The sequence below is a fragment of the Cydia amplana genome, chromosome 6 (assembly GCF_948474715.1).
Source record: "Cydia amplana chromosome 6, ilCydAmpl1.1, whole genome shotgun sequence".
In the NCBI taxonomy this organism is placed as follows: domain Eukaryota; kingdom Metazoa; phylum Arthropoda; class Insecta; order Lepidoptera; family Tortricidae; genus Cydia; species Cydia amplana.
In genome coordinates this window covers 11,092,752-11,116,581 of record NC_086074.1, presented here as the reverse complement: position 1 = coordinate 11,116,581, position 23,830 = coordinate 11,092,752, and the positions used below count along the sequence as shown (strand labels likewise).

General features: G+C 38.5%; 2 protein-coding genes across 3 annotated transcripts in view; one reads left to right on the top strand and one right to left on the bottom strand.

Annotated features, from left to right (window-relative positions):
• The window catches only part of LOC134648863 (probable chitinase 10), a 37,728-nt gene extending 14,279 nt beyond the window's left edge, over positions 1 to 23,449 (bottom strand). The window contains exons 1-25 of one of the 2 annotated variants that reach the window (XM_063503441.1): positions 23,263 to 23,449; positions 23,123 to 23,173; positions 13,318 to 13,463; positions 12,851 to 12,953; positions 12,522 to 12,624; positions 12,172 to 12,378; positions 11,786 to 11,986; positions 11,332 to 11,440; positions 10,606 to 10,786; positions 10,004 to 10,189; positions 9,657 to 9,776; positions 9,410 to 9,533; positions 9,145 to 9,322; positions 8,584 to 8,683; positions 8,417 to 8,498; positions 8,142 to 8,246; positions 7,643 to 7,831; positions 7,232 to 7,494; positions 6,618 to 6,839; positions 6,074 to 6,272; positions 5,691 to 5,797; positions 1,639 to 1,855; positions 1,191 to 1,454; positions 664 to 831; positions 63 to 335 (exon numbers count right to left, since the gene is read on the bottom strand). In XM_063503441.1, the coding sequence (XP_063359511.1) occupies positions 63 to 335; positions 664 to 831; positions 1,191 to 1,454; positions 1,639 to 1,855; positions 5,691 to 5,797; positions 6,074 to 6,272; positions 6,618 to 6,839; positions 7,232 to 7,494; positions 7,643 to 7,831; positions 8,142 to 8,246; positions 8,417 to 8,498; positions 8,584 to 8,683; positions 9,145 to 9,322; positions 9,410 to 9,533; positions 9,657 to 9,776; positions 10,004 to 10,189; positions 10,606 to 10,786; positions 11,332 to 11,440; positions 11,786 to 11,986; positions 12,172 to 12,378; positions 12,522 to 12,624; positions 12,851 to 12,953; positions 13,318 to 13,463; positions 23,123 to 23,146 (3,871 nt within the window). In that variant the 5' untranslated portion in view covers positions 23,147 to 23,173; positions 23,263 to 23,449. The remainder of the gene's footprint in view (positions 1 to 62; positions 336 to 663; positions 832 to 1,190; positions 1,455 to 1,638; positions 1,856 to 5,690; positions 5,798 to 6,073; positions 6,273 to 6,617; positions 6,840 to 7,231; positions 7,495 to 7,642; positions 7,832 to 8,141; positions 8,247 to 8,416; positions 8,499 to 8,583; positions 8,684 to 9,144; positions 9,323 to 9,409; positions 9,534 to 9,656; positions 9,777 to 10,003; positions 10,190 to 10,605; positions 10,787 to 11,331; positions 11,441 to 11,785; positions 11,987 to 12,171; positions 12,379 to 12,521; positions 12,625 to 12,850; positions 12,954 to 13,317; positions 13,464 to 23,122; positions 23,174 to 23,262) is intronic. The other variant, XM_063503442.1, reaches the window with a different exon arrangement.
• LOC134648864 (uncharacterized) lies at positions 2,678 to 4,667 on the top strand. The gene has a single exon (XM_063503443.1). It carries the CDS (start codon positions 2,736 to 2,738, stop codon positions 4,656 to 4,658), a length of 1,923 nt encoding a protein of 640 aa, XP_063359513.1. The 5' UTR covers positions 2,678 to 2,735; the 3' UTR covers positions 4,659 to 4,667.
• Positions 23,450 to 23,830: the final 381 nt, after the last annotated feature.

The window sequence follows — 23,830 nt, the reverse complement described above, 5'->3', positions numbered from 1 at the left end:
CTCTATCTCGCTTGGCTACTCGGCGAAGAGTTAGCTTAGACAGAATTTAAATAAATCTGTACCAGAACTTGTTGCTTCAGTAGTTGGTCTACGCGTAGTCGTAGTAGTGGAAGTAGTGGTACGTCTGGTGGTAGTGGTAGCTCTGGTGGTAGTAAATCTGGTGGAGGTAGGTCTGGTGGTGGTAGGTCTGGTGGTAGTAGGACTGGTGGTAGTAGGTCTGGTGGCAGTAGGTCTGGTGGTAGTAGGTCTGGTGGTAGTGGTAGGTCTCGGCGGCGGTCGTGCTGTAATCGGTGCTAGTGTACTCGTAGCTGTAGTTGATTCGCTGCTTGAAGTAGCTGGAGAGTAAAATGCATTCGGTTGTAGGTTATATATTTTTATTCTTATATTACAAGGATATAATAAAATACGATGCGACGTGACGAGAGCTGTCCACAATTACTTGCGCTTGCACAAGCCTGTCGTCAAATACATGTTTACACTTTTGCTCCTTCGTAATAAGGCGAAATCGAAAACAATTCTGATTGTCGTCAACTTTACACGTGATAGTTCGTCCCACAGCATGGCGATGCTTGCGCCAAATACCGCCTTCGCATTGGACGTGCTTTCGCAGTCCGTCCTCACAGCATATAGGAAGCTACTTGACCAATGACGGCAATGACCAACCTGAGCACTTGGCGAAGCTGGGCCAGTCACAGCGCGTAGTAGCGGCGGACCAATGAAGGCCGGGCGCGCAGCGTTGCTTACGCCAAGCACCACCTTCACATTGAAGGTAACTTTCGCAATCGTCTGCTGCCTCACGGTATTCGCCCGCAGTGCAAGGTTTTCCTTCAGCTGTAAAAAAAAGACACCATTTATTTATTTAAAAACATATATTTTTTATTAAGTATTTTATCGCATTTATCATATTACATATATTTTGTATTAACTTATTGCCATTTGCAGTCTGCCGAGTCCTTTTGTGGCACACTTTTAGCTTTTGAGTTTTTCATTTGATTTAATATTATTTCAGTACCTACGAAACGTAGGTATTTATGGATACCTACGTGAAACTACTTTGTAGGTTGGTTTGTTTATAAGGAGTTAAGTTGGTATGACTCAAATTGACGATTCGCCGTCTAAATTGAGATGAACAATTAAAGATGGTCGGATGGTCGGAGATGGTCGCCTATGAGTATGGATATAACCCTCACCCGATTGTGATGATTGAGTGGTCGTCCTTCTTGTAGTAGTTGTTCTGACTGTAGTAATAGTGGGCTTCATCGTAGTAGTGGTAGCCTGCGACCACCACGTTTGCGCGGTCGTAGGTGTTGTGGAGGTTGGCTTCATGGTAGTGGCCTGAGACCACCAGGTCTGTGCCGTGGTGGCGGTGGTGCTCTCCGGCTTCCAAGCGGGCCAGGTGGTCTGCGTGGTCGGATGGTCATGACCGGGGTGGACGTGATCGCCGCCAGCGGATCCTGGAATGCATAGCAATGATAATAATCAATAGCGGTATAAAATAAAAAAGCCTATGACGACCAACCACTCCGTCTTGCCACTAATATGAAAAACCCCTCCCCATCTTTCCTGGCCTCTCCCGTAGAAGAGTAGTTTAAGCCAGAAAGATTTACAATGCGTAAATTAAAAATAAAGTGAGCTCACCATCAGACGCGACGGTGGTGGTCGTAGGCGGCGGCGGCGTGACGGGCTGGGGCGGACGTTCGCAGGCGTCCGCGGGCTGCGGCACGGTCCGGCCGAGGGCGCGGCCCGCAGCCCGCAGCAGCGGCCACGGCTCCCCGCAGCAACGGTTGTTGAAGTCGTCCAGATCCATAGCCCATGCCGTCACCCCACCCAGACCTTGGCGCATAGCCCATTCTACCTGTTAAAGTAAAGTAACAATAGTGAATCCAGCTAATAAACTAAAACTTAATTAAATCCATGAATGATAATATATGATAAATAATAAGCACCTTATGGCACCTTGTACCTACTTCGGATTTATTTTCACGCAATGTTTCTCAACGCAATCGCAACAGGTAGGTAGAGATGTTAATGCAGTTAATAAAACAATAGGAATTCACCGTAGCAACCTTAGCATACTAGCCTAGAAGTCTCTAAAAGTAAGTGTGTTATGGTAATTACAGCATAAAGGATCTTCTGACTTTGCGAAGTCCGTAAAATTTCACAGTTTCACGCTACTTTGCTTCTACGTTTCAAATTCAATATTGTGACCATTTTTCAAACGACGATATGTTAGTCGCATGTTCGCATGTTCCTATTTAAGAGAATAAGTTCCGACTTAACCAATAACTTAAATATTACGTACAATAAAAAACCCAAGTAGCAGTGTTGCGGATAAAAGTGAAGTGAAGATACACGTCTTAGTTTTTTTACACAGTGCTGTAGTGCAAAGTGTTAAATATAACAAATAATAAAGTGCGAAAAAGCAGGATAAAATTGGTACTATGTAGTAGTAGCAATAATTCACAGCGAAATATGCGTTGGTCAGATCACATATGCTGAAGATAACTGTCAGCGCTACTCTTCTCCAGGCGATCAAGTAATACCTAAGTACCTATAACCGAAAGTGACGGCTGGATCATTATCCTCGGCAGTGTCGGCGCTAATTAAAAAAGGAAACACCTTTTCGTGTGTTCAGGGTATAAAATAGTAACGTTAATCGTTACTAGATTTTCAGCATGCACGTGTCCAAATCTAGAGCCCGGGTACCTCGATTAAAGAATTTATTTTTCCTAGGCATGATGCTTGGGTGCGGTTCCGTTGTGCTATTAGTACTAAATACCGACCACAGGTTTTATATCGAGTACAACAGCTGGGTTTATTCGAAACGACAGTATGCTGTAGATTACAAACCCGACAATTCCAGTACCATACGGACAGAAGGCTGCCGTATACCATTCATGCGAGCAGATGAAAAGTCAATTCGAGAAATGGGAAAAGACATACATGAAATACAACCATGCCCACCTCACCCTTTGTTAGGTTCAAATAAAACTCATATTTGGATTGTGAAAGAATATATGTTTCATTATAATTTAAGTAGTTCTAGTAAGTTAACATGTTGCTACAAATCCTTTTATCGTCCTACTTCTATTAATGACATCACAGCTTCCGACATTGATGACCGAGTTAAATACAATAGTTGTCGTAACTTTTCTGACATTATTATTGTAAACGACGAGTTTGTTAGAGTTGTTTGTAGTGACACAAAAACACTCTTCGACTCTTTTTATGTATTTGCTCGTGAAAGAGAACTAGTAGCTAATTCTCAGAAACACTTACCTTATAACATATTGATTTTGGGGATAGATGGAGTTTCTAGGTTAAGTCTTCACAGGACTATGCCTAAAACTGTAAATTTTTTGAAGAAGTTGGGTAGTGTGGAGTTATTAGGATATAATAAAGTTGGAGATAATACATTTCCTAATTTAATACCTCTGTTGCTGGGAAAAAAAGATACGGAATTACAGGACACATGTTGGCCAAACAGCAGATCAACTTTCGACAACTGTCCTTTTATATGGGAACGATCCCAGAAAGCCGGATTTGTGACGGCGTTGGCCGAAGACACCTCCTGGTTGGGCACTTTTAACTATGTCAAGCGCGGCTTCGCGGGCTCCCCAACAGACTACTATCTGCGCACTTTCATCCACGAAGCGGAGCATATTGCAGGTACCAATAAAGACGGTAACTCGAAATTATGCATGAACGAAAAATTCTTCTACAAAATTCTCGTAGACTATGTCGAGGACTTGACAACGACGTTGAAAAGAAAATTATTTGGATTTTTTTGGGAAACAACCATGAGTCACGATAACTTAAACTATCCAATGGTGATGGATGACAGCTACAGTGACCTTTTCAGAAAAATGTATATCTCAGGATACTTGAATGAAACAATTATCTTCTTAATGAGTGACCACGGTATGAGATGGGGAAAATTTCGCTCAACGAAGCAGGGATTTTTAGAAGATAGGTTACCATTCGTAATCGCCTTATTGCCCCCGTCGTTTCGATATAATTTCAACGAGGCATATAACAATCTAAAAATAAACAGCCATCGTTTAACCACACCATTCGACATGCACGCCACATTAGCCGATTTAATGAATCTAGAAAATATCAAAAATGCTAAAATAATTTCTCGAAGTTACGATGCCTACTCTTCTAATCGTAGCATCAGTTTATTTTTACCTATCCCGGGGAACAGAACTTGTGAATCAGCTGCCATAGAAGACCATTGGTGCACATGTTATCGATATACTAAGATAAAGTCCAACAGTCGTGTAGCTAAGGAGGCTGTTAAGCAAGTAGTATCTCAGTTGAACGGTCTCCTTGAGGACTATCCAGAGTGTGCAAGGCTCACAATTGCGGAAGTTCTGGAGGTGACACGACTGTTACCCGGTAGCTTCAAAGAAAACAAAAAATATTTTATTCAGTTGACTGTGGTGGTACGTACCAATCCTGGCGGTGGTGAATTTGAAGCCACTATAGGGCGTGAAGGTGGTCGTGGTGGCAAATGGAGTCTTGCGGGTTCAGTGAGCAGGCTGAACCTTTATGGAAATCAAAGTTATTGCGCTCCTACTTCCGAACTCAAACTCTACTGTTATTGCGTTAATTCGACGCTGACTGCCACGGAACTTACATCTTTTGTAAACTAGAAAAAAATATGTTACGGTTATATCAGAATCGTACTTTGTACTGACACGTCATACCTACCTATGTATCTGTTTGATGAAATTAATTTCATGGATAAATTTACGTTTATCGTTAAAAATTAATGTGAGTGCATTTTGAGAATAATGTTTGAGTGAGATGAGTTTTCTTAGTGTGGTTGCATGGCACTCATAAAGCCATTAACTATTGTAATCTATAATTACTGTCTTCAATAGTGTAAGTAATTGGCCTAATTAGACGACGATTATAAGTCCAATCGCAGCACGTGCATCTTTTAGCAATTATGTTGGTCCTTAAGTCGGTTTTATACTTAAAACTCTAGAGTAGGTTCTCAGTCTTTTCCAAATTCAAAGCCAAAACGCTACCAAACCACCAAAGTATTAAAGTTAGTTAGAGCTACATAACATTTTTGCTGTTTTCTTTTATAAATATATTTATTTAAGTTTAAGTACGAAAGTCAATAAATGAATGTTTAGAAATGGTTCGTTAGTATTATTAAAAAAAAAAAACAACGGGTTGCTCTCCGGGAGTGCCGACAGAAGTGAAAACGCAATGACTAGTCCAAAATGTCTGCAGCACTATGTATAATTGACCCATCCTCCTTTCTATTGAAAAACTTTAGTTCCGAAATTGCTGGTCAGTGAGCTTGTTTAAAATTCGAAATTCAAATTTGTAGCGTTAATTGTTTAAAATTCGAATAGAAATTGTAAAGTTACCTTGCAGACCTCGCATCTAAATATGTCATGGTCATGATATTTTGAGTTTTATTCATCAGTACTAGAGTTCACTTTTATTAGCGATTTCATCAAGATGTAGCTTTATTGAATTATGTCATTGAGTTTTTCTTTATTGATTTAAATGCCATCTAAATTAGTGGCCATCTAAACCTTACGGTCACGTGATCGCCTTACGCTGTCTCGAGTTTATAATTTTTTCCCCACCTCAAAAAGTGCCCAGCGCCGCTAAAGAAGTTTACACGTCAAAAATGTCCTTATCTATGGGTAATTTATACGGACCTTTTCAGTTATGGATTTCGGGTCGTCATAACCCACCCATTGATTTTCTGAGTACGCGTAGGGACCGGCTCTGTCTTGACGTCCAGTCTTCCATCGCAGATTTTTAACTGTAAAAGGACAAACATAACAGAATAAGATTCCAGTCCAAGGGGTCTTTTCGGTAGTATGTGGATTGAGTCTACTTATTTCATAGCGACGCCTATACGTTTTATAAAATGATTACAAATTTGGTCGTGTTCTAAGTTATTGCTGCCAGATAGGCACCTGAATGCGTATTCGGCACAAAATATTTTGTGCTTAACACTTTTGCCTTTGCCGTTATGAAAGGTATACGACTCATACGACAAATAGTTACTAGAATTGAGTACCTAAATGGTTAATACCTCGGTAACAAATTTCGTAGTAGGCCATCATGCCGGGCTGCTTGGTGAACTCGCCGGGTTCGCCGGGGCCGGAGGCTGCAGAGCTCGGGCCACTGGATCCAGTCGTGGCGAGTCTGTACGTTTGGCCGTAGAACGACAAACCTAGGAGTATTTTCTTTGGGTCTGCGCCTCCGCTGATAAGGGCTTTCACGGCGTACTCCTGTTAATAAAATTTTCTTGTTGTAATTGTTTAATCTTACGTGAAATTTTAATAAAAACAAATGTCGCAACTCTAAAATCTAATACCCACATCCGGTATTCTCTGCGCTTTCGAATATATTAGGTACTTTCATTATTAAGTTGTAGAACTTGTCGAAATAATTAACAATGAAAAGAAGATTTTCTAATAGTATAGAAAGATCTCAATTTATTTACGTGTATCTTGAAGCGTGACTTATTTAAGATCTCTCGGATGACAATGAGTGATCTTATTAGCTTGGTAACATTTTTGGCTTTTGGTTACATTCAGATCCAAATTACAAAATAAACTAAATACAATTCTTACGATAGAGTAGTACGGGATTTTGTCTTTCGGAGAAGGCACCAACGGCGTGTGGTGCGCAGTAGTGCTTTCCCAGCCACCATGGTAGTCATACGTCATGGCGCTTAGGAAGTCAGCGGCTTTAGAAATAGTAGGTAGGTCGTATGCCGCTTCTATCACTTCTTTATAGCCGGATATTGCTACACCTAGCTCCATTCCGGCGCCATGCAAAGCTTTTGACAGTTCCTGAAAAATATAACAAGTGTTTATTTATGACACGTCGACGAATTTAAATTGTAATAACAAAATTAGGATTCAGGTGGTCTGATGAAAGCTATTAAATCCTATAAGTTTAACGCCAGCGCCGTACCTAAACTCTACTGCCTGTAAGAATCTTGATAAAGCTTTATGACACAAATAAACCCTGCAATTAGCAGGATAGTTGTCAGCAGTAAGCAATACGAGATGAAAATGATTGCCTTTAATAAAAATCCTAATTCTTCTCTTTCTATAGCTACAACTGTTACACAAGTCGCCATTTCAAGTAATAATATGCGCTTACAAATTAGATCGTCTTAAATTGTGATAGATAAACAGAATTTTAATATATTTCCTTAATTTAAGTTATTATTACGTACCTGTATTAATTTTGCGTAATTCGCTTTATCAGATGCTGCGCCCTTCTTACAATTACTCTGCCAGCAGACCGGATAGTTCCAGTCTAAGTGAAGACCTCGGAAGTTGTGCATACGTAAGAAAGACACCAGCTTTTCCGTAAACTTAGCTCGGGCAGCACTCGAGGATACTAGGCGCGAATATTTATCTCCGGCAGAGTCTGTCCACCCTCCCAATCCTAGTAGGACTGTCACGTCTTTCAGAGATGTTACCCGTTCATATAAATCTAAAAAAAGGCCAAGACTTAGAAGTTGGTATATTAGTCTTATATTAAAGTGATACGATATCGATTATCTATCATGATTGGATTGAATTCTCTAACTATCGCATAGCCAAATGCTGCAAAGCCTTTTCTTGTTGTACAATTAACTTACTGTTGGTGATATCAGTCCATGGGTCGAACTCTTTAGCGACGAGCTCATCCGGTGACAATGACCCGTAAGCGTAAACTATGTGTGTGCAAAGTCTGGTGTCAATTTGCTCCGGAACGAATTTACCGTCGCCGCGCCGATAGAAAGCCCAGCTGGTCATGTAGCATACTACTCGTTTGTTATTTTCGGGACCTAAAGACATAAGAGAAATGTTAGTAATTCGAGGACGCAAAATAGTAGGTAGTTGGTGCAACGCCGAGCTATTGCTGGAATTGTTTATAAATATGTTTAACAGTGTGAATAAAGGAGTTCTTGAGGTATATATGCGCTACTTTAAAGGACAATTATACGAGTAGGCACCAAATAAAAATATGTTTAGTAATACTCTATCAAACACTGTGGAGATGATAAAAATAAGAAATTATTTATAACCATAATTAATATCTTCCTGCGGGATTAATACTTACACGACGATAGAATAGAATAACATTTTATTACATACCTTCTCTTGGTACTCTGGAATTTATATTGTATGTAGCAAAAATGTCTTCATCCTGATTTCGCTTTCTTGAGTGATTGCCAATTTCTTTCTTCTGGTGTGCTTTTTCTTAAGAAATAAGTAGACATCGGAAGCAAAGTGCCATAGAAGAGGAAATAAGTAGTTAATTAAAGAAGACAAATATAAGAAAGAAGAATAGAAGAATTAATGGTAAAAATAAAGAAAACCTAGGGATTAAAACACAGTTTTAGACTTGTTATTGTATGATTAGAACTTACTCTTTTTTAAATTATCAGCCATTGAAATAAGTTGAACTGGTTCTCTGTTCATCATCATGTCATGATTTACTTGGTCACTCCACTGCAATAAATTATTAACTCATGAATTAATAAAGTTAATATTCAGCCGGATACGAAATTGTACTGGTATTGAATGTAATATTTACCTCGAAATCATTATCATATGCATGAGGTAATAATCGTGCTGCTTCCTCCACGCTGATTATAAGGCTTTGACCCGGTAGACACTTGGCAACATCTTGGTGTCTGCAACAGTAAGTAGGCTAAGTAGGTATAGGTACTAAAATTACCTATACATGAGCGAAACGCGCTGATGGTTATATTTTACAATTGTTTTGAAAACAAATAGATAGCTCCATTGTTTATTGTCTGTTTAAAACCTCAAATATAGAATGTAGAAACAAAACGCTATACCTATCAGTAAAAGCTACAAGGAGTGCCTAACCATTTAAGTATTAGGTATATCCAAAAAGTAAAGTAGGTATACCTATCCAAAATTATTCATTTGGATTGGAATATACCGTTACGTTACTTTAGCCGGACTTGTCAAGCGAGATAAAAGAGTTGATGTGCTGGAAATTTAAGGGAAGTTAAGGCGATCACCCTATCATTCTAAAAACATCACTAACGTGTCTCAACCAAACTTGAGTTTAATCAGTCGCAAGATTAGTCAAGCGAAAAAAAATTGACGCGCTTAAATAAATTACCCGCAGAAGCCCGTGGAGGGATCGTAAAGACGTTCATCTTCGCAAACCATTCTGAAGTTAATACCGCCAGTGCAGAAGTGGAAATGGGCGCAAGAATCTTCATCCGACGCCAGGTAAGGCATCATTGACTCACAGGAACCAATCTTTAAGGAAGACTGATCACTTTGGACGGGTTCATCTGTTAAATAATAAAACGAAATTATAAAATTGTCTAAACATCAAGAGGTTTATAAAATATACTTAATTATTATTCGGCGATAATTACTGCTTAACATTGTAGAAATCGTGCTCAGTAAAGGGAAGGGCGAGCCGCAGAGTCCACGGAAGTCATCCATATCTATAGCCCAGGCCGCTGCTCCAGCCAAGCCCAAATTCATGATGAATCTCATCTGTAAACGTTAAAAAATAAATTTGAGATAAATAATTAATAAGAGGGATACGACTTAAATAAACTAGAAAACTCGCTAAACTAACACACAATATAATTTTAAAAGTTTTGGTTAGTCACTGACCTTTTCGGCGATAGTTGTTTGTGAATCATATGTAACCCACTGGTCATCAAAAACGGCGTAAGCATTACCGGCTTCGTCGGTCTCGGTTACTCCTTTACCTTCGCGTTCAGCTATGCATATCTGAAATCAACAAATAAACCTCAGTGTGAGGATTCCTCTGGTCCGTTTCAGTAGGCACTACATTTGTCATGTTGGTGAATAAGGAATTTGGCTCTCCCATTGCAACTTATGCCAGTTGTGAACATCTGCGTATTAGGGCAGTGTACGCGGAAACAGCTTCTCGCTATGCTATGAATGCTATACCGCAGTATTATATAATGAGAAAGACAATACACAACGTCTCTCACCTCAAAGTAAGCCAGTAGCCCTTTAGTTTGCGTGTAAGGCCCCTCTTGGCCCCAACCGCTGATTGGGGCGCCAGGCGAAGGCAGCGTGGAGCTCGCCAGAGTGTAGCTCCGGCCGAACAAAGGTACACCGAGTACTAGCTTCTCGGGAGCCATGCCATGACGAAGGATGTATTTAACCATGAATTCCTATAGGACAGAAAAATGTAGATTATTTTAAAGGGAGCAAAATGCCAATTATTTCTAGGAAGGCAAGTTGATCCAGAGCAAGACTTATCAAGCCACCCCGAGTCCTCTGACTCGTAATAAATAAATGACTGCTGTCATAATACCAGTGTTGTATACCTGTGTTGTGTACAATAAAGTGATTACTACTACTACTACTACTACCAGTAATAATTTATCAAAGACAAGACATTCAAAGTCACTTGTTTTAGCAATTTTTGGACTACATTCTTAGCTAGGTACTTTCTGCATAAAAGTCTCTGATATTTTCTTGGAAATCTAATGCCAATATTTCGCGTAGGCACAAAGTAGTAAGGTAGCACCTGCTATTCGAATTAAAAAAACCTACATACTTTACAATGTTGGTACTTAGTACATACAATGTTATCGTATCGCTGGTCCCTAGACGCAGCCCCGGGGTCGCGGTGCAGGGCGCTATGCTGGACAGCCTTCGCTGGAGGCTCGTCCCGTTTGCCGTGCGTCATGTCCCACGCCTGCAGAGTCACGTAGTCGACCGCGCCGCTGACGGCAGCTAGGTCGTATCCGTCTTCGATCTGATACCTTGGACAAGCATTGGTATATTAGGTAGATATCTGATGAAGACGCTATAATTGTGGCTGTCATATGAGCTGTTCTCATTACTAAGGATTACGACCTAAATCAAAAATTGGCTCATCCTACGCAATTTGAACTATAAGTAGTTAAAAATATGTTGTAAGTATATAGATTTCTATCAGTCCTGATATATTTTGAACGTGTATATTTGACCAAAAAAAGCCTTGTTGAACCTGAAAACCTGCCACTTTTTGAAGCGAAAACTTCTTTAACGGCGCTGTGCACTTTTTGTGATGGGGAAAAAATGTTAAACTCGCAAGAGCGTAAGACGTAAGATGTCATTGAGTTTTCACTTTTGTCGGCACTCCCGGAGTGCAACCCGTTGTTTTTTTTTAATTAGATTACCTATACCTATGAAACACTTTCAACTAAGTAATTTATGAATTATTTTAAAAATTAAGTACTCAACTAATTCATCAAATTCAACACATTCGTCAAATGCAAATACCTTCCTAACTTGCATTAAAACTTGTCAGTGTCTGAGTAATTACCTGAATGGAGGCAAGACCGTAGAAAGTAGAAGGCCGTATGGCGACATTTTCTCTCGCAGTTCGTACAGAAGGGATGTAAACATGTCTTTTTCTTCTTCGTCTCGTTCACCTACAAAAGAAAATAAGTCGAATTATCTATATGATAAACGTCCCAATCAGGCACGATGCCAATCAATTTGCGGTGGCAACTGTCAATCTCAATTCGTAGCAGTAGAACGCTAGGTCTTACTATGGTGAATAGAGATGAATAGAGGTGAAAGTGACGTATTTAAGGGGTGCTGCTGGGAACTACTTCAGGGTTTAACATGTAACTCAATAACTTGCTCGCAGGATCGAATTCCGCAATGGGCTAATATTTATTGGATAATTTAGGTACATTTGTTAAATTAAAAATACGCAGAATTCTAACAGGCTAATTTTGACAGGACAAAATAAGATATATAAGAATTCTTACCTGGATAAACCCAGTGAAGATCAAGACCATCAAAGTCGTGTTCCCTCAAGAAGCTCACTGCGCTGTCTATGAAGTTACTTCGTCTATTGGACTCCTGCACCATTTCGCTGAACAGTCGATCGGTTCCGTCGCCTCCGATACTTAACATCACTTTTAGGCCTGTTTTTCTTCGCTTTAAACCTGTCGCAATTCGGTACCCGCCTGTAATTGAAAAAAGTTAAAAATCTAATTAAAGTTGCGAAAAGTTAATCATTATTGTATTGTAGGTTAATTGAATCGAGTCATTCGGTAGGTATTAACTATACTAGGATTCTGAATATTTTGTATGGGTCAGCAAGTATTGTTGCAATATTGACTCAATATACAATAATAATAGGCATCCTTACCCTTAATCATATCATAATCTTCATTTGCCGGCATCAAAGCATAGGTGTGCGGATGCATTACAGCGAAGGCATAATGGAGGTGGGTGCAGGTGCGAGGTACGAGGCTTGCAGTGAACGCAAGGGGAGGCACCCTGTACGCTGCCAATGATTCTATGTAACACACTATCAGTCTCTTTATTGCTGGACCAGTGGGCGTCTGTTGCATTTCTGAAAATATAACACAAAATATAAAACCCCCGACAAAAAATATGGCACGCCTTTGCACTAAAATGGGTAACATTTTTGAAGGACTATCGTTTTGATCTACTTAACAAATTATTACAGAAAGACGTAATAAAATAATGTCAAACCTTGTAGATTAGCATTTCCTAGCTGAAACTTGTTCAAGTAATTTGCCGCGCCATAATATTGTCTGAGATGGTCCGTATCTCCTGCTGATATATCTTCAACGTCCTGCAGAACACGGAAACACGTTAATAAAAACTTAGTATGCCAAGAATTTCAATTGAATTTAAAGAAAATTACATGATTTTGATTATTTACAGCTGTTACCGTCAAGTTAGTTGGGAATTATCATATATTTTTACTACTGAGAAAAAAACCCACTAGTTACCACATTCACTTTGGTGGTAACAGATTTAATAGCCCGATGGTTTGCGGTAGTGTGTTAAATTAGTACCTCTACATTTACGCGCAAGGATTCGTCGCTTAATACTTCAATGGGTCTCTTTTCTACCGCATCACGCAATGGCACTCTTTCATCGCCTTCATCTCGAAGACTTCTGCAAATGTAAAAGTTTCTTATCTAAATAATTGTTAATTTAAAACTAATCTTATTAAAATATATATGCTACTAATGTGTAAGTAATTATAGGACAACAATCTTCAAAATTTGCTCGGAGATTTTTAACAACTTCTCGTGGCGCTGAAATGTGGCATTATTTATTATTAAAGTCTGCATATACACACCGAATTATGTGATCTGATTTGCAGATCGAAAGTAACTCCTTGATTAAATGACGAACGATTAAGCTCGGTATATTCGTTGTACTTAAATGAAATTTTTAAAATAAAAGTAGAGGTAGTATGAAAGTGTTTTGTTACCCTATTAAAAGCTAATCCTTATATTAATTGTAAGCATTTTACCTCAGAGGAATGCTTTCCACTGACGCTCGTATAGGCGCGGGTATTGGGTCATGTACAGGCACCGTCTCGACGGCACTTCTCACGAAGGACACGTTGTCGGATCGCGGGGACGCTACTGTGTGTGTACATAACAACCACAGTGCGCTCTGAAACATACAGCTTGTTAATTGTGACGTTCCATGGTCAAAGGTACCTTATGGCGGGTATGGAGTTATGCATACCCCAGTAATCTACAATAAATAATCTACAATAAAAGATCAACCTCCTAAGTTGTGTAGTTACAGAGATATATTATTATTTTTTGAAAATAATGATATAAAATGAGCAACTTTACGATAGAGAAGTTTTAAGTTTAGCCACCTAAAAAACTATGTTCCTGAAGTAAGTTACATACTTAGTTGACTACAAATAATAATACTTTAGAGTCTTTAGACTCTTGAGATTAAAAAAATGTTGCGACTTGTTCTGTAATATAAATAGAAACCTTTGATATCGACCGATTTATGTGTATACTAACCAATCTCTTGAAAATAAAGTTTTGTTTCATTTTCACGATTGATTGCAATGAGCTCTCAAGATTTAAATTTATCTATTAGAAAACGACTCTGAGAGACAGTTTAAGCAAAACAAAATATCGATTTAGACGTGAAAATGTAATTTCTGACTTTTTCATGTAAAATCACAAAATTGAATATTTTTTACTTTTAATGTGACCCACAATCAATTTTTCTGAGCACATAGAAAATAAATTCTGTCATTCAAATGAAATAAGTCCTAAAACCGCAACTAAATGCTGTATTTAACCTCTTATGCCACTTTAAACTTACATAACAATAACGGTCTTTGCTCCATACATTTAAGAAAAGGTACCTTATGGTTATAAATTTAATAATACATCACTACAAAACATCAATTACATTGTAGTTTATTTTTAAGAATTGAAAATCTTAATTTACATTAAACTGCCACAAAGTTCCTCGTCATAATAATCTTAAAAAATACCAATAATTTGTATGTAAAGAAAAGGTACCTTGTGGTTAAGTTACATGATGAGGCATTGATGATGATGGAACAGTTAGGATAAACTAATAATTTTTGGGGTTAAGATGGTATAAAGCGACTATTTCTTATCAATAATATATTTTGGTTGCCATTGTAGACAAGCGGCTTTGAGGTTCGATGACCTCAGATATTACCTATAGGAATGCGTCCGGTATTGGCATTTTTCAGCAAACCAATGGCAGATTTATTGCATACGACTGAACCAAATGAAGATTATTCTAGTTAAGAAAGACTTGAAGAGAGTAACTTTGGTATAATAGCAGGCTACTCGGATTTGTAATGTCGGTCGATGTACGTTTATAATATTGGCTAGGCCCCCCGACCAGAACTGAAATTATCAAATTAGTTTTTCTGAATGCAAATACAGTTCTCTACCAAACTTCTTTTCTCGTATTGACTAGTTCTTTTTGGGAATTTTCAATCACTTTTCCATAAGGTATCTTTTCTACTAAACTTTGAAACGACATTACTAGGCTTATAAGTCACTTATAACAAAAATAGAAACAGGTAAACAAACGTTAAGCATTAAGGTTTCAGATCACACAATAAAAAGAAATTGAGCATTTTTTCACCTTTTTACAAAACATTGAATATCTCCGAAACTAGAAACGCCCATAAGGTACCTTTTCCCGTGGGACGTCACAATTATATGGAAAGATTATCTGCAAAGGAAATTATAGACTTATGTTGTACGAGGAAGACAATAAATATTTTGATTTATAGCGAACGATTCTGCTTAGCTTGTTAACAAAAAGTAGTATTGAGTAGCGCATTACTCTTACTGACAAATTTCTGATTGTGATGTTGGAACTGCTTAACTGATTGACCGCCAAAGACGTCAATTGACGCACGCGGTTATAGCCCAATATCAACCTTCGTGCATTCCGTTAAGGTCCACGATAACGCTCCGCGGCGACAACGATAGGAGTGGCGTTCAGAGGGTTAAGATAAGAAGCCCTATTGTAGCTTGATGTTCCTAAATTGTGAAATTTCTTAAATTTCCATATGGGGAAAAATTCGGAAACCTCTAATATTCTTTTGGGAATCGAAATTATCTATGTCCAAAATTAATGTTTCCTGTGAAATTTTCCTGATATTTCCGAGAACCTTTTCCACTTTTTGGAAACTTCCCGCAACTTGCATCTGTAGGTGCTTGTAGCCACCCTCAAGAGTTACAAGGGCGTTAAAAAAGTTAGATTCGAACTCGCGGCTCCGGGACACAGGTACTGGTACTAGGCTCGAAATTATAAATGTTTCGATCTATGCTTAACATATATTGTTTTATTATTGTTTTTCTTATTATTCTAAATTAGGTACATAAATAAGATACCCGTTTACCAACGTCTTATAGGTTATAGGTTATAGGTATTCGCGGGCTTGGTTTCCGCAACTCGACGTCATATTATTGCGCCTATTTTGCGTGATGGGTTGGCGGCCTATTCCTGCCAACCCAGCTCTACCAGGAAGCCTAGCAGACCCTTGACGTTGCCGACGACTTCTGGGAGCGACCCCGGTGAGCAGAGGTGTTGTGCCCGGTATTCTGCCACCCCTGGGCATTCGAGAATGACGTGGGCGGCTGTCTCCTCTGCCTCCATGCACGCCCTGCAGAGGGGGCTATCTGTAACACGTAGGGTTAGTAGGTGTTTGTTAAATGAGGCGTGGCCGGTTATGGCCCCAGCTATAAGCCGGAGCTGTGGTCTCTTCAGCTGTCGCAGCCTCCGTGACAGATTGGGGTTGAGTGTCGGGAGGGCTTCCTTCGCCTGCCTGCAGGTGCCTAGGTTAGACCAGTATTGTTGGTGTTTTACCTTGGTGTTATGACGCAGCGTGTTCCGGAGCCAGGCAAATGGCAGAGGTATAATTGGCTCAGGTCCTGCCACCTTCAGTTCCGAGCCACCTCTCGCCAGGATGTCGGCTGCATCGTTACCTCGTGAGTTGCTGTGTCCTTTGATCCACTGCAGAGTTACGCCATTGGTGGTACATACCTCTGACAGAGCTTTGTGGCATTCGTAAATTAGCCCTGAAGTGAGAGTATAACTTTGTAGAGCTTGCAGTACTGATCGACTATCAGAGAGTATGCGGATGGGGTAGTCCAATACTTCCCTTGAGACGATTGCGTGTGCTGCCATTATGATGCCCATACATTCCGCCTGGAAGACTGTGTTATGGGCACCAAGTGGTGTTGAGATGTGTATGTTTAGGTCCTCTGAGAAAACCCCAGCGCCAGTGCCTGACCTTGTCTTTGATCCGTCCGTGAAGATTCTCAGCTCCCTTGGGTTGAGTCCTTCATGGGGTTCTTCATGTAATTGTATTTTGTATTTCTTGTCGAAGACGAACTGCTTGGGTATCCTGTCAGTCACCGCTTCTATGAGCGGTTCCCTACCTATGGCCTCGTAGAGGATTTCGGTGTGTGGCACCCTAGGCGGTCTCCAGAGATTAGATTTTTTAAGACGTACCGCCGCAGCTAGCGCTTCCTGTTGTATAAAGAGGTGCAGCGGCGGCAGGCCCAGTAAGGCTTCCACGGCCGCGGTTGGTGTTGTCCTCATGCAGCCCGTTGTCGCCATACAGGCCAGCCTCTGGAGTCGTTGTAGTTTAGCCTCAACTGTGGATAGTTTGGTGCGTGGCCACCATACTATCGCTCCGTAGCTTATTATTGGTCTTATAACTGCCTGGTAAAGCCATAGAGTTAGCCTGGGAGTTAATCCCCAGGTTCTACCCACCATTCTACGACATTGCCAGAACGCGACTGTAGCTTTGTCAATTTTGCCATTTAAGTGATTACTCCAATTTAGCTTGTTGTCAAGTATTACCCCTAAATACTTTACCTCTGCAGATAGTTGGAGTTCTGTATTGAACAGTTTGGGAAGGCGGTAGTTTCCCAAATTGCGTTTGTTGGTGAACATTACCAGCTCCGTCTTGTGGGGATTGACTGTGAGTTCGTTGTTGATGCACCAGCGCTCCACGATGGCTAGTGCAGAGCGGGTAACGTCGCATACCGTACCTGTGTGGTTGCCGCTCGTTAGTATCACTATATCGTCAGCATAGCCGATTGTGTAGTAGTGATTGTTGTTTAGTGCCGTGATTAGGTCGTTCACTACTAGGTTCCATAGAAGTGGCGATAGAACGCCCCCTTGGGGGCATCCCTTTGCCACTGATGCCTGCTGTGTCTCGCCTGTCCCAAGTTTTATGACCCTCTGGCTCAACATGTTGTTTATCCAACGTCTTATTCACGCCGATTAACGCAGCTTGTTCTGAATAAATAATCAGTTTGTCGAACAAACGCCGTAGGCTGTTGACCCCATAAAAAAACTTAATATTATTAGTCAACAAAGGAGATAGGTATCAATTACTTGGACAATTCGATTCATTGAAGATTTGCGAATACCGACCGTTAGGTAGGTACCGCGTTAGTTACAGTCTTACAGTATTCTCTACCTATACAATGCGAGCAAAAAATGTGTGAGGCTTGATACGCTTTTTGTAAGTTCTGTCGTCGGAAATGGGTTTCTGAATGTGCGAGGGTAATACTATACACGGTGGTTTTTAAAGTCCTTTTTCTACTCCCGTACTTTTATTTGTCATTTAAAGGGTCGTGCGCACACTTTTAAAACCCTACCTTATAGTTGTCAAGACAAGTCTATTCCCCAAAAAAGAATTAGTGCTTACACGCAGTATCTTTTTGGCGATTTTACGACACTTCGTGTAATGACCACTTAAAAAATATTGAATGAAATACAGTGTTGCCAACCTTATTTTAAATGTCATCTCTGACAAATAAGTGAACCATGGACATGTTTTTTATTTTATTTCATTCATTCATTCATTCTTTTCCCGCCAGTACCCTCCATTTTTGCTACTTCTTGAATTAAAAATATTTGTTAAATTTACAATTTCAAAGTAAGTGCTAGATCGTAGAAAAAGTATTGTATGCAACGTTGTTTAACTGAGTCAAAAAATACTCGTGGCGTCTTTATTAACAACGGTTGCATAAAATAATATTAATTTCAAGGGAACATTTCTGAGCTTAAATTAAATAACTTTCTCAAAGAAACCGGTATTCTAATTAAATCTATTAGGTATGAAGATAATCAATGATTTGTTTTTATTTGATAAGGCCCCTACGAGCGTATACACTTGCCTTAGGGCCTGTTTACATATTGATTAGTGTTTAGTATGAGTACATTTGCTACTAAACGTAACTATCTCGGACGATCGTTATTCAAAATATCATCGTTTTCAATTGTTTGGTGGATTTAGAAATAATGTCCGTGTTACAACAACGCTGTTAATTACATTTTACGAAATATAAAAAATATATAATTAACTATGCCATTCTATTTCCTTAAATGTACTTAGCCATACCACAAGATTCATTATTTAAGACGAAAGTGGAGGACAGCGCGCAACCGCCTTTCTTGTATACAAACGTAGCTCCCATTTTCCAATCATCTACTATGCCTCATCGTTGACTTTTTTTTTTATAAGTGTTAAGAGTTTTAATTTCTGGTTAGCTATGTACCTACTATATTCGAATCAAATTAATCTCAAATATTTGGTTATAAAGAGTTCTAACAAAACTAAGTATTATTTTAGTGGATATAAAGTTCCACTCTAAAAACTTTTAGCGTGACCTTTAAGCCGCTATGCCTTTTTGCTTTACTTTTAAATTAAGTGCAACAAGTAGGTACATAAATCCACTAACGAAAAGCAGATAAGCTTGAAACGTATTTTATCTAAAAGTTTTAAATGTCACGCACGCTACGCATGATTTTAAAATATTAATTGCACCTATAAGCAATAAGTTCCTACGTTGAGGATATTAGCAGGTGCCTACTATATGTTTATTTATAAAGGGTGTCGAAAAGAAAGTGACAAAATGTTAGTTTACTTTCTACACCTCTAAAAGAAAATAAAAAACCTATTGTTTAATTGTTAGTGATATCAACGACGGTGCATACACATGGCATGAGTGAGCACACCGTGGGCGCCGCGGTCGCTGACCGATCCGTCAAGTATCGCACTTCATCTAAGCGAACGATTTACATAACATGACAAACACGAACAGGTCCAAGATAAAATTTGTTTCTATATCCTAATTTATGGCTTAATAAATTAGGATATAGATAATTAGCCTGAAAAGTAATTCAGGCTAATTATGCGTCTGTTAATGAATACATTGAGCGAGTTAAAATTTAAGGCAATCTCTACATAATTTCTCGAAATGTTTGATGTGAACAGTGATCTAATAAATCACCGGTGAACGAGCTTTGAGGACATTGACACGCCTCGGTCGGAAAACAACAGCATTTGCATACACCGCAGAGGCAGGTAGCGCGCACAAGCTGCCAGCTCTGGGACCAGAGGTCATCGTCATTTCTCCCGAACCAGTCCATGGTAGGTATTCGCTTCACACACCACCATCGATTAGGATTCCACCTTTTATTTTTAAACCTTCATATAAACTCGTTTCGGACGACATAAAGTGGTCATAATTTTGGGTGTTAAAAATGTATCTCTTTCTCGAACGAAAATGCGAATTTTATTCCGATAAAAGCAAAAAACATACTTAAGATCACTGTAAGTGTTCTTTTAGGGTTTATATTTTTAGATTTTCAAGAAGATATTGGGCTTATGCACCATAATTATTGTGTACTTGTAATAAATAAACATTGGCTTTTTTCACACCACCTATTCGGAAAAAAGCTTTTTCACCTCAGCAGCTCGAACAAGGGTACTTTGCTACTTAAAAACAGTGAGCAAAATCGCATTTTGCTCACTGAGTGAGACAAAATGACATTCAAGTGACCTTAATATTCAAATGTCATTTCAACATGCGAGGTCTAATACAAGTTCGAAATAATTGGATTTTATTATCTCAGTCCCTTTCACGTCGTTAGCAAAAAGAAAGAGACAAAAAAAGTTCAAACGACATTCAACGGTATATTGACGGTTTATAATATACCCCCGAAAAACGTCAGAACGCATCGATCCAAAACACATACGAGTATGAATTCTTAATAATTAATTCATGAAAATAAAGTTTAAGATTTGATAAAAACACTATATTTTACGTAATTTATTGTACGATTAAAATAATTAACTCAAAAATACACAGAATATCACGAAAAATAAATAATTATACTTTTAAGAATCTCTACTATAGTTTACAAATAGTAAGTATCCGCAATTCGGACCGTATCTTACAATGATTTTTTTTTACAAAAAAAAGTTGTCGATTGAAGTGTCATTCAATTGATGGTCGTTGTTTTCATATATTACCTATTTTACTAAAATTTACTACGTTTTGTTTTTGTGTTTGATTGTGGTAATTAAACTTAATTGTTGGTATATCTTAAGAAAACATGAGTGAATAGGTAAGTGATGAAGAAGGAATACCTACATTTTTCGGATTCTCTAATATGTTCTCACTGCTGAGGTGAAAAGTTTTGTGAACTACACGAGATCAAAGTTATTTACATCTCGTGCGCTTTTGAGTCCTTTACTACGCTTAAGATTCTAAATTAGATTAGATACTATAGAATCTTTCGCTTGCACGGGACTCAAAATAATCAGCACTCGAAGCAAACTTTGGTCTCTTGTTGTACAAATAACTATTTCTTCCCTGCTAAGAGGGATCAAAGTGGCACTTTTCCTCCCTGCTAGGAGGGATCAAAGTAACACTTTTCTGTTCTAGCACACTATTTAAAAAAAAATTGCACATTATTTTTTTAGCTTAAATAATTTGTTTAAAAAAGCATCAGATTGTGTCAACACTAAGATTTTTTTATTTTCCTCATAGTTGATGTGAAAAGCAGTACCTATTTGTGTCACACGGTATCAAAATTATTTCGTCTTGGGCGTTAACAGGAATCCCTCATTACGCTCAGGATTCTATTTTAGAATCCCTCACTACGTTCGGGATTCTATTGTAGAATCCATCGCTTCGTTCAGGATTCAATGTACGCCCTTGACGGAAATATATCATTTTGATCCCTTGTAACTCAAACTACTATTTTTTGTTCATTGTAGGTAAACTGCATTATCAATTGACGTGAGGTGACAGAAATGACCTCAAGAATATTGTCAAGTGCAGAAAGGACGACACATGGACGACACGGAAGGAAGGTCGAGGGATGTCTGTGCCAGCACCGCTGCGTGCTTGGCATGCCCTGACCATTATTACTGAGCATTCTAACATAATATATCCTTCTTATCGCCTTGGTGAAACTACATGTTTTTTAATTCGATTCAAATACTTCAAACATCTATTTTTGGACTTAGGTATCTAATCTATCTAATACCTTTAAACGAGCAATTCTTGTTTATTTATTTATTTATTTATATATATATACATACATATACATATATATATATATATATATATATATATATATATATATATTTCGGGGATCTCGGAAACGGCTCTAACGATTTCGATGAAATTTGGTATATAGGGGTTTTCGGGGGCGAAAAATCGATCTAGCTAGGTCTTATCTCTGGGAAAACGCGCATTTCCGAGTTATTATACGTTTTCCGAGCGAAGCTCGGTCACCCAGATATTTAAACTTTTATTTGACCAGTGTCATATTTTGCTGTCAATAAAGTTCTAAACAGTAATACATCTTTCTGCACTTTTATTGTTTATTAATTTGATTACGGAGATAATTAAATTATTACAATATTATTTATAAACTACTACTTAAATAGGTGGAGTGGTATCTATCATTTTGTGGTGGTATCCAGAAATTGTATTCTAATCACGTTATGTTCCACGAACATTATGCTGTATGTAAGTGTTTATTATACATTTTTATTTAGCTATAATGCGTGTAATTATGGAAACTTTTTTTTAGTTAGTTTTAAATTATTTTTGTGAATTATCATTCTGTTCTAATTTTGTAATTGATTTGACTAATGAAGCATGAATACCTTAGAATTGTGCATGTTTAATTTAGTTTATATATAATATAGGTAAACAAATTCGTACGCCTAGCGGCAAAACATAGCGTTCGCAATTATGCTTTAAGTATAAGACCAATACAATGTACCTATATTATAACGAATAAATGCATTCTGATTCTGATAGATATTATTTGAAAAGTACAGTCAGGAATAAAAGTTTTTTTAAAAACAATACCTACAATTTTTACTTCATTAATAAGAAATCGTTGCGGTTTACCGTATTTTAATAGATGTTGATTATTCCTCCTCAATTATCATGCATTAATGAAAAAAGATGTGATAACGACCGCGCGCAATAAAAGGTAAATATACGGTCCTGTTCTCATATATGTTCCCAGTCCCGGCATAATTGATGGAGTAGTCACGCAAGTCCTACTGCCCTACAATATCAGTTGAATCGGTACGACTTTATAAACGACGTACGTCGCGCATATGTAATGAGCCAAAGTAAATGCCGATGCATTTGATTGAAGGGAAATTTTGGCCGTCTTATACCCACCGACTTTCGATTTTAATTGAAATAAAATCATAAATATAGTTTTTGTAATAAGAATTGAATGGCGATAGGGTTTAGGAGCATGTTTTTTACGCTTAATTGATCTTACAACTTATTCAATAATATTAAGAAGGAATTTACCTATTCGTTTGCGGTATTGATAAGATCGTTTATCGAAGTCATCAGCGTGCGGCGATTAGAAAACCATTTACTGTGTCGTCTCAAAATTGTTACTGTCTCGAAGCATCCTAATAGTCCTTATGTACTTAATAAAAAATAAACACTTACCCAGAGAACCATGTTCCACCCCATACCGGGGAGCTTATTTCATCAGCAGCTCTGAAAATGACAATATTGCAAAATTAACTGGTTGTTCAAGTAGCTATATTTTAGGTTTTGCGTTATATTGATTAGTTTTTTTTATTTACCTAGATTTAGGTTTTAGATGATAGATAAGTATCCGCGAGAGCCTGCGTTTGCGTCGCGGGCGGCGTGCGACTGAGCGGGCGGCGCGGGCGTCTCTTAGTGTTAAATACTCGGTGTCATCGCGCTTTACATCTTACACCCACACTCACTATATGTAATTTGGACGATCCTCTGCATGTTTATTTTTGGGAAATTATGAAATTGTTATTTATATTTGGGTATGGGATTCGTTGGTTGTGATATGGTAAAGGTACAGTCGGCCCCAAATGTCACTGGATTATTTGGCAGTACTATTGTGTTATATTTTAGATACAAGACATATACCTATTATTTAGTTAATTCTATACCGGGGCATTTTACTGCGACAAAGAATTATAATGTTCAGTGAGTTGTGTTGCGAGACGAACTGTACTTGAAGAGCATCTCACAAGTAGTCACAAGCTAGAATTAAATAAGGGTATCTAAGTACCTACCTATAATCAGTGGGGGGAGGCCTCGCTCAGCAGTGAGACACATGAGCTCTCAATAAAAATAAACCGAGATAGATACAACAATAAGTAGGTATTTGAT

Coding starts and splice junctions, on each gene's coding strand:
- LOC134648864 (XM_063503443.1), top strand. CDS start 2,736: ATGATGCTTGGGTGCGGTTCCGTTGTGCTATTAGTACTAAATACCGAC.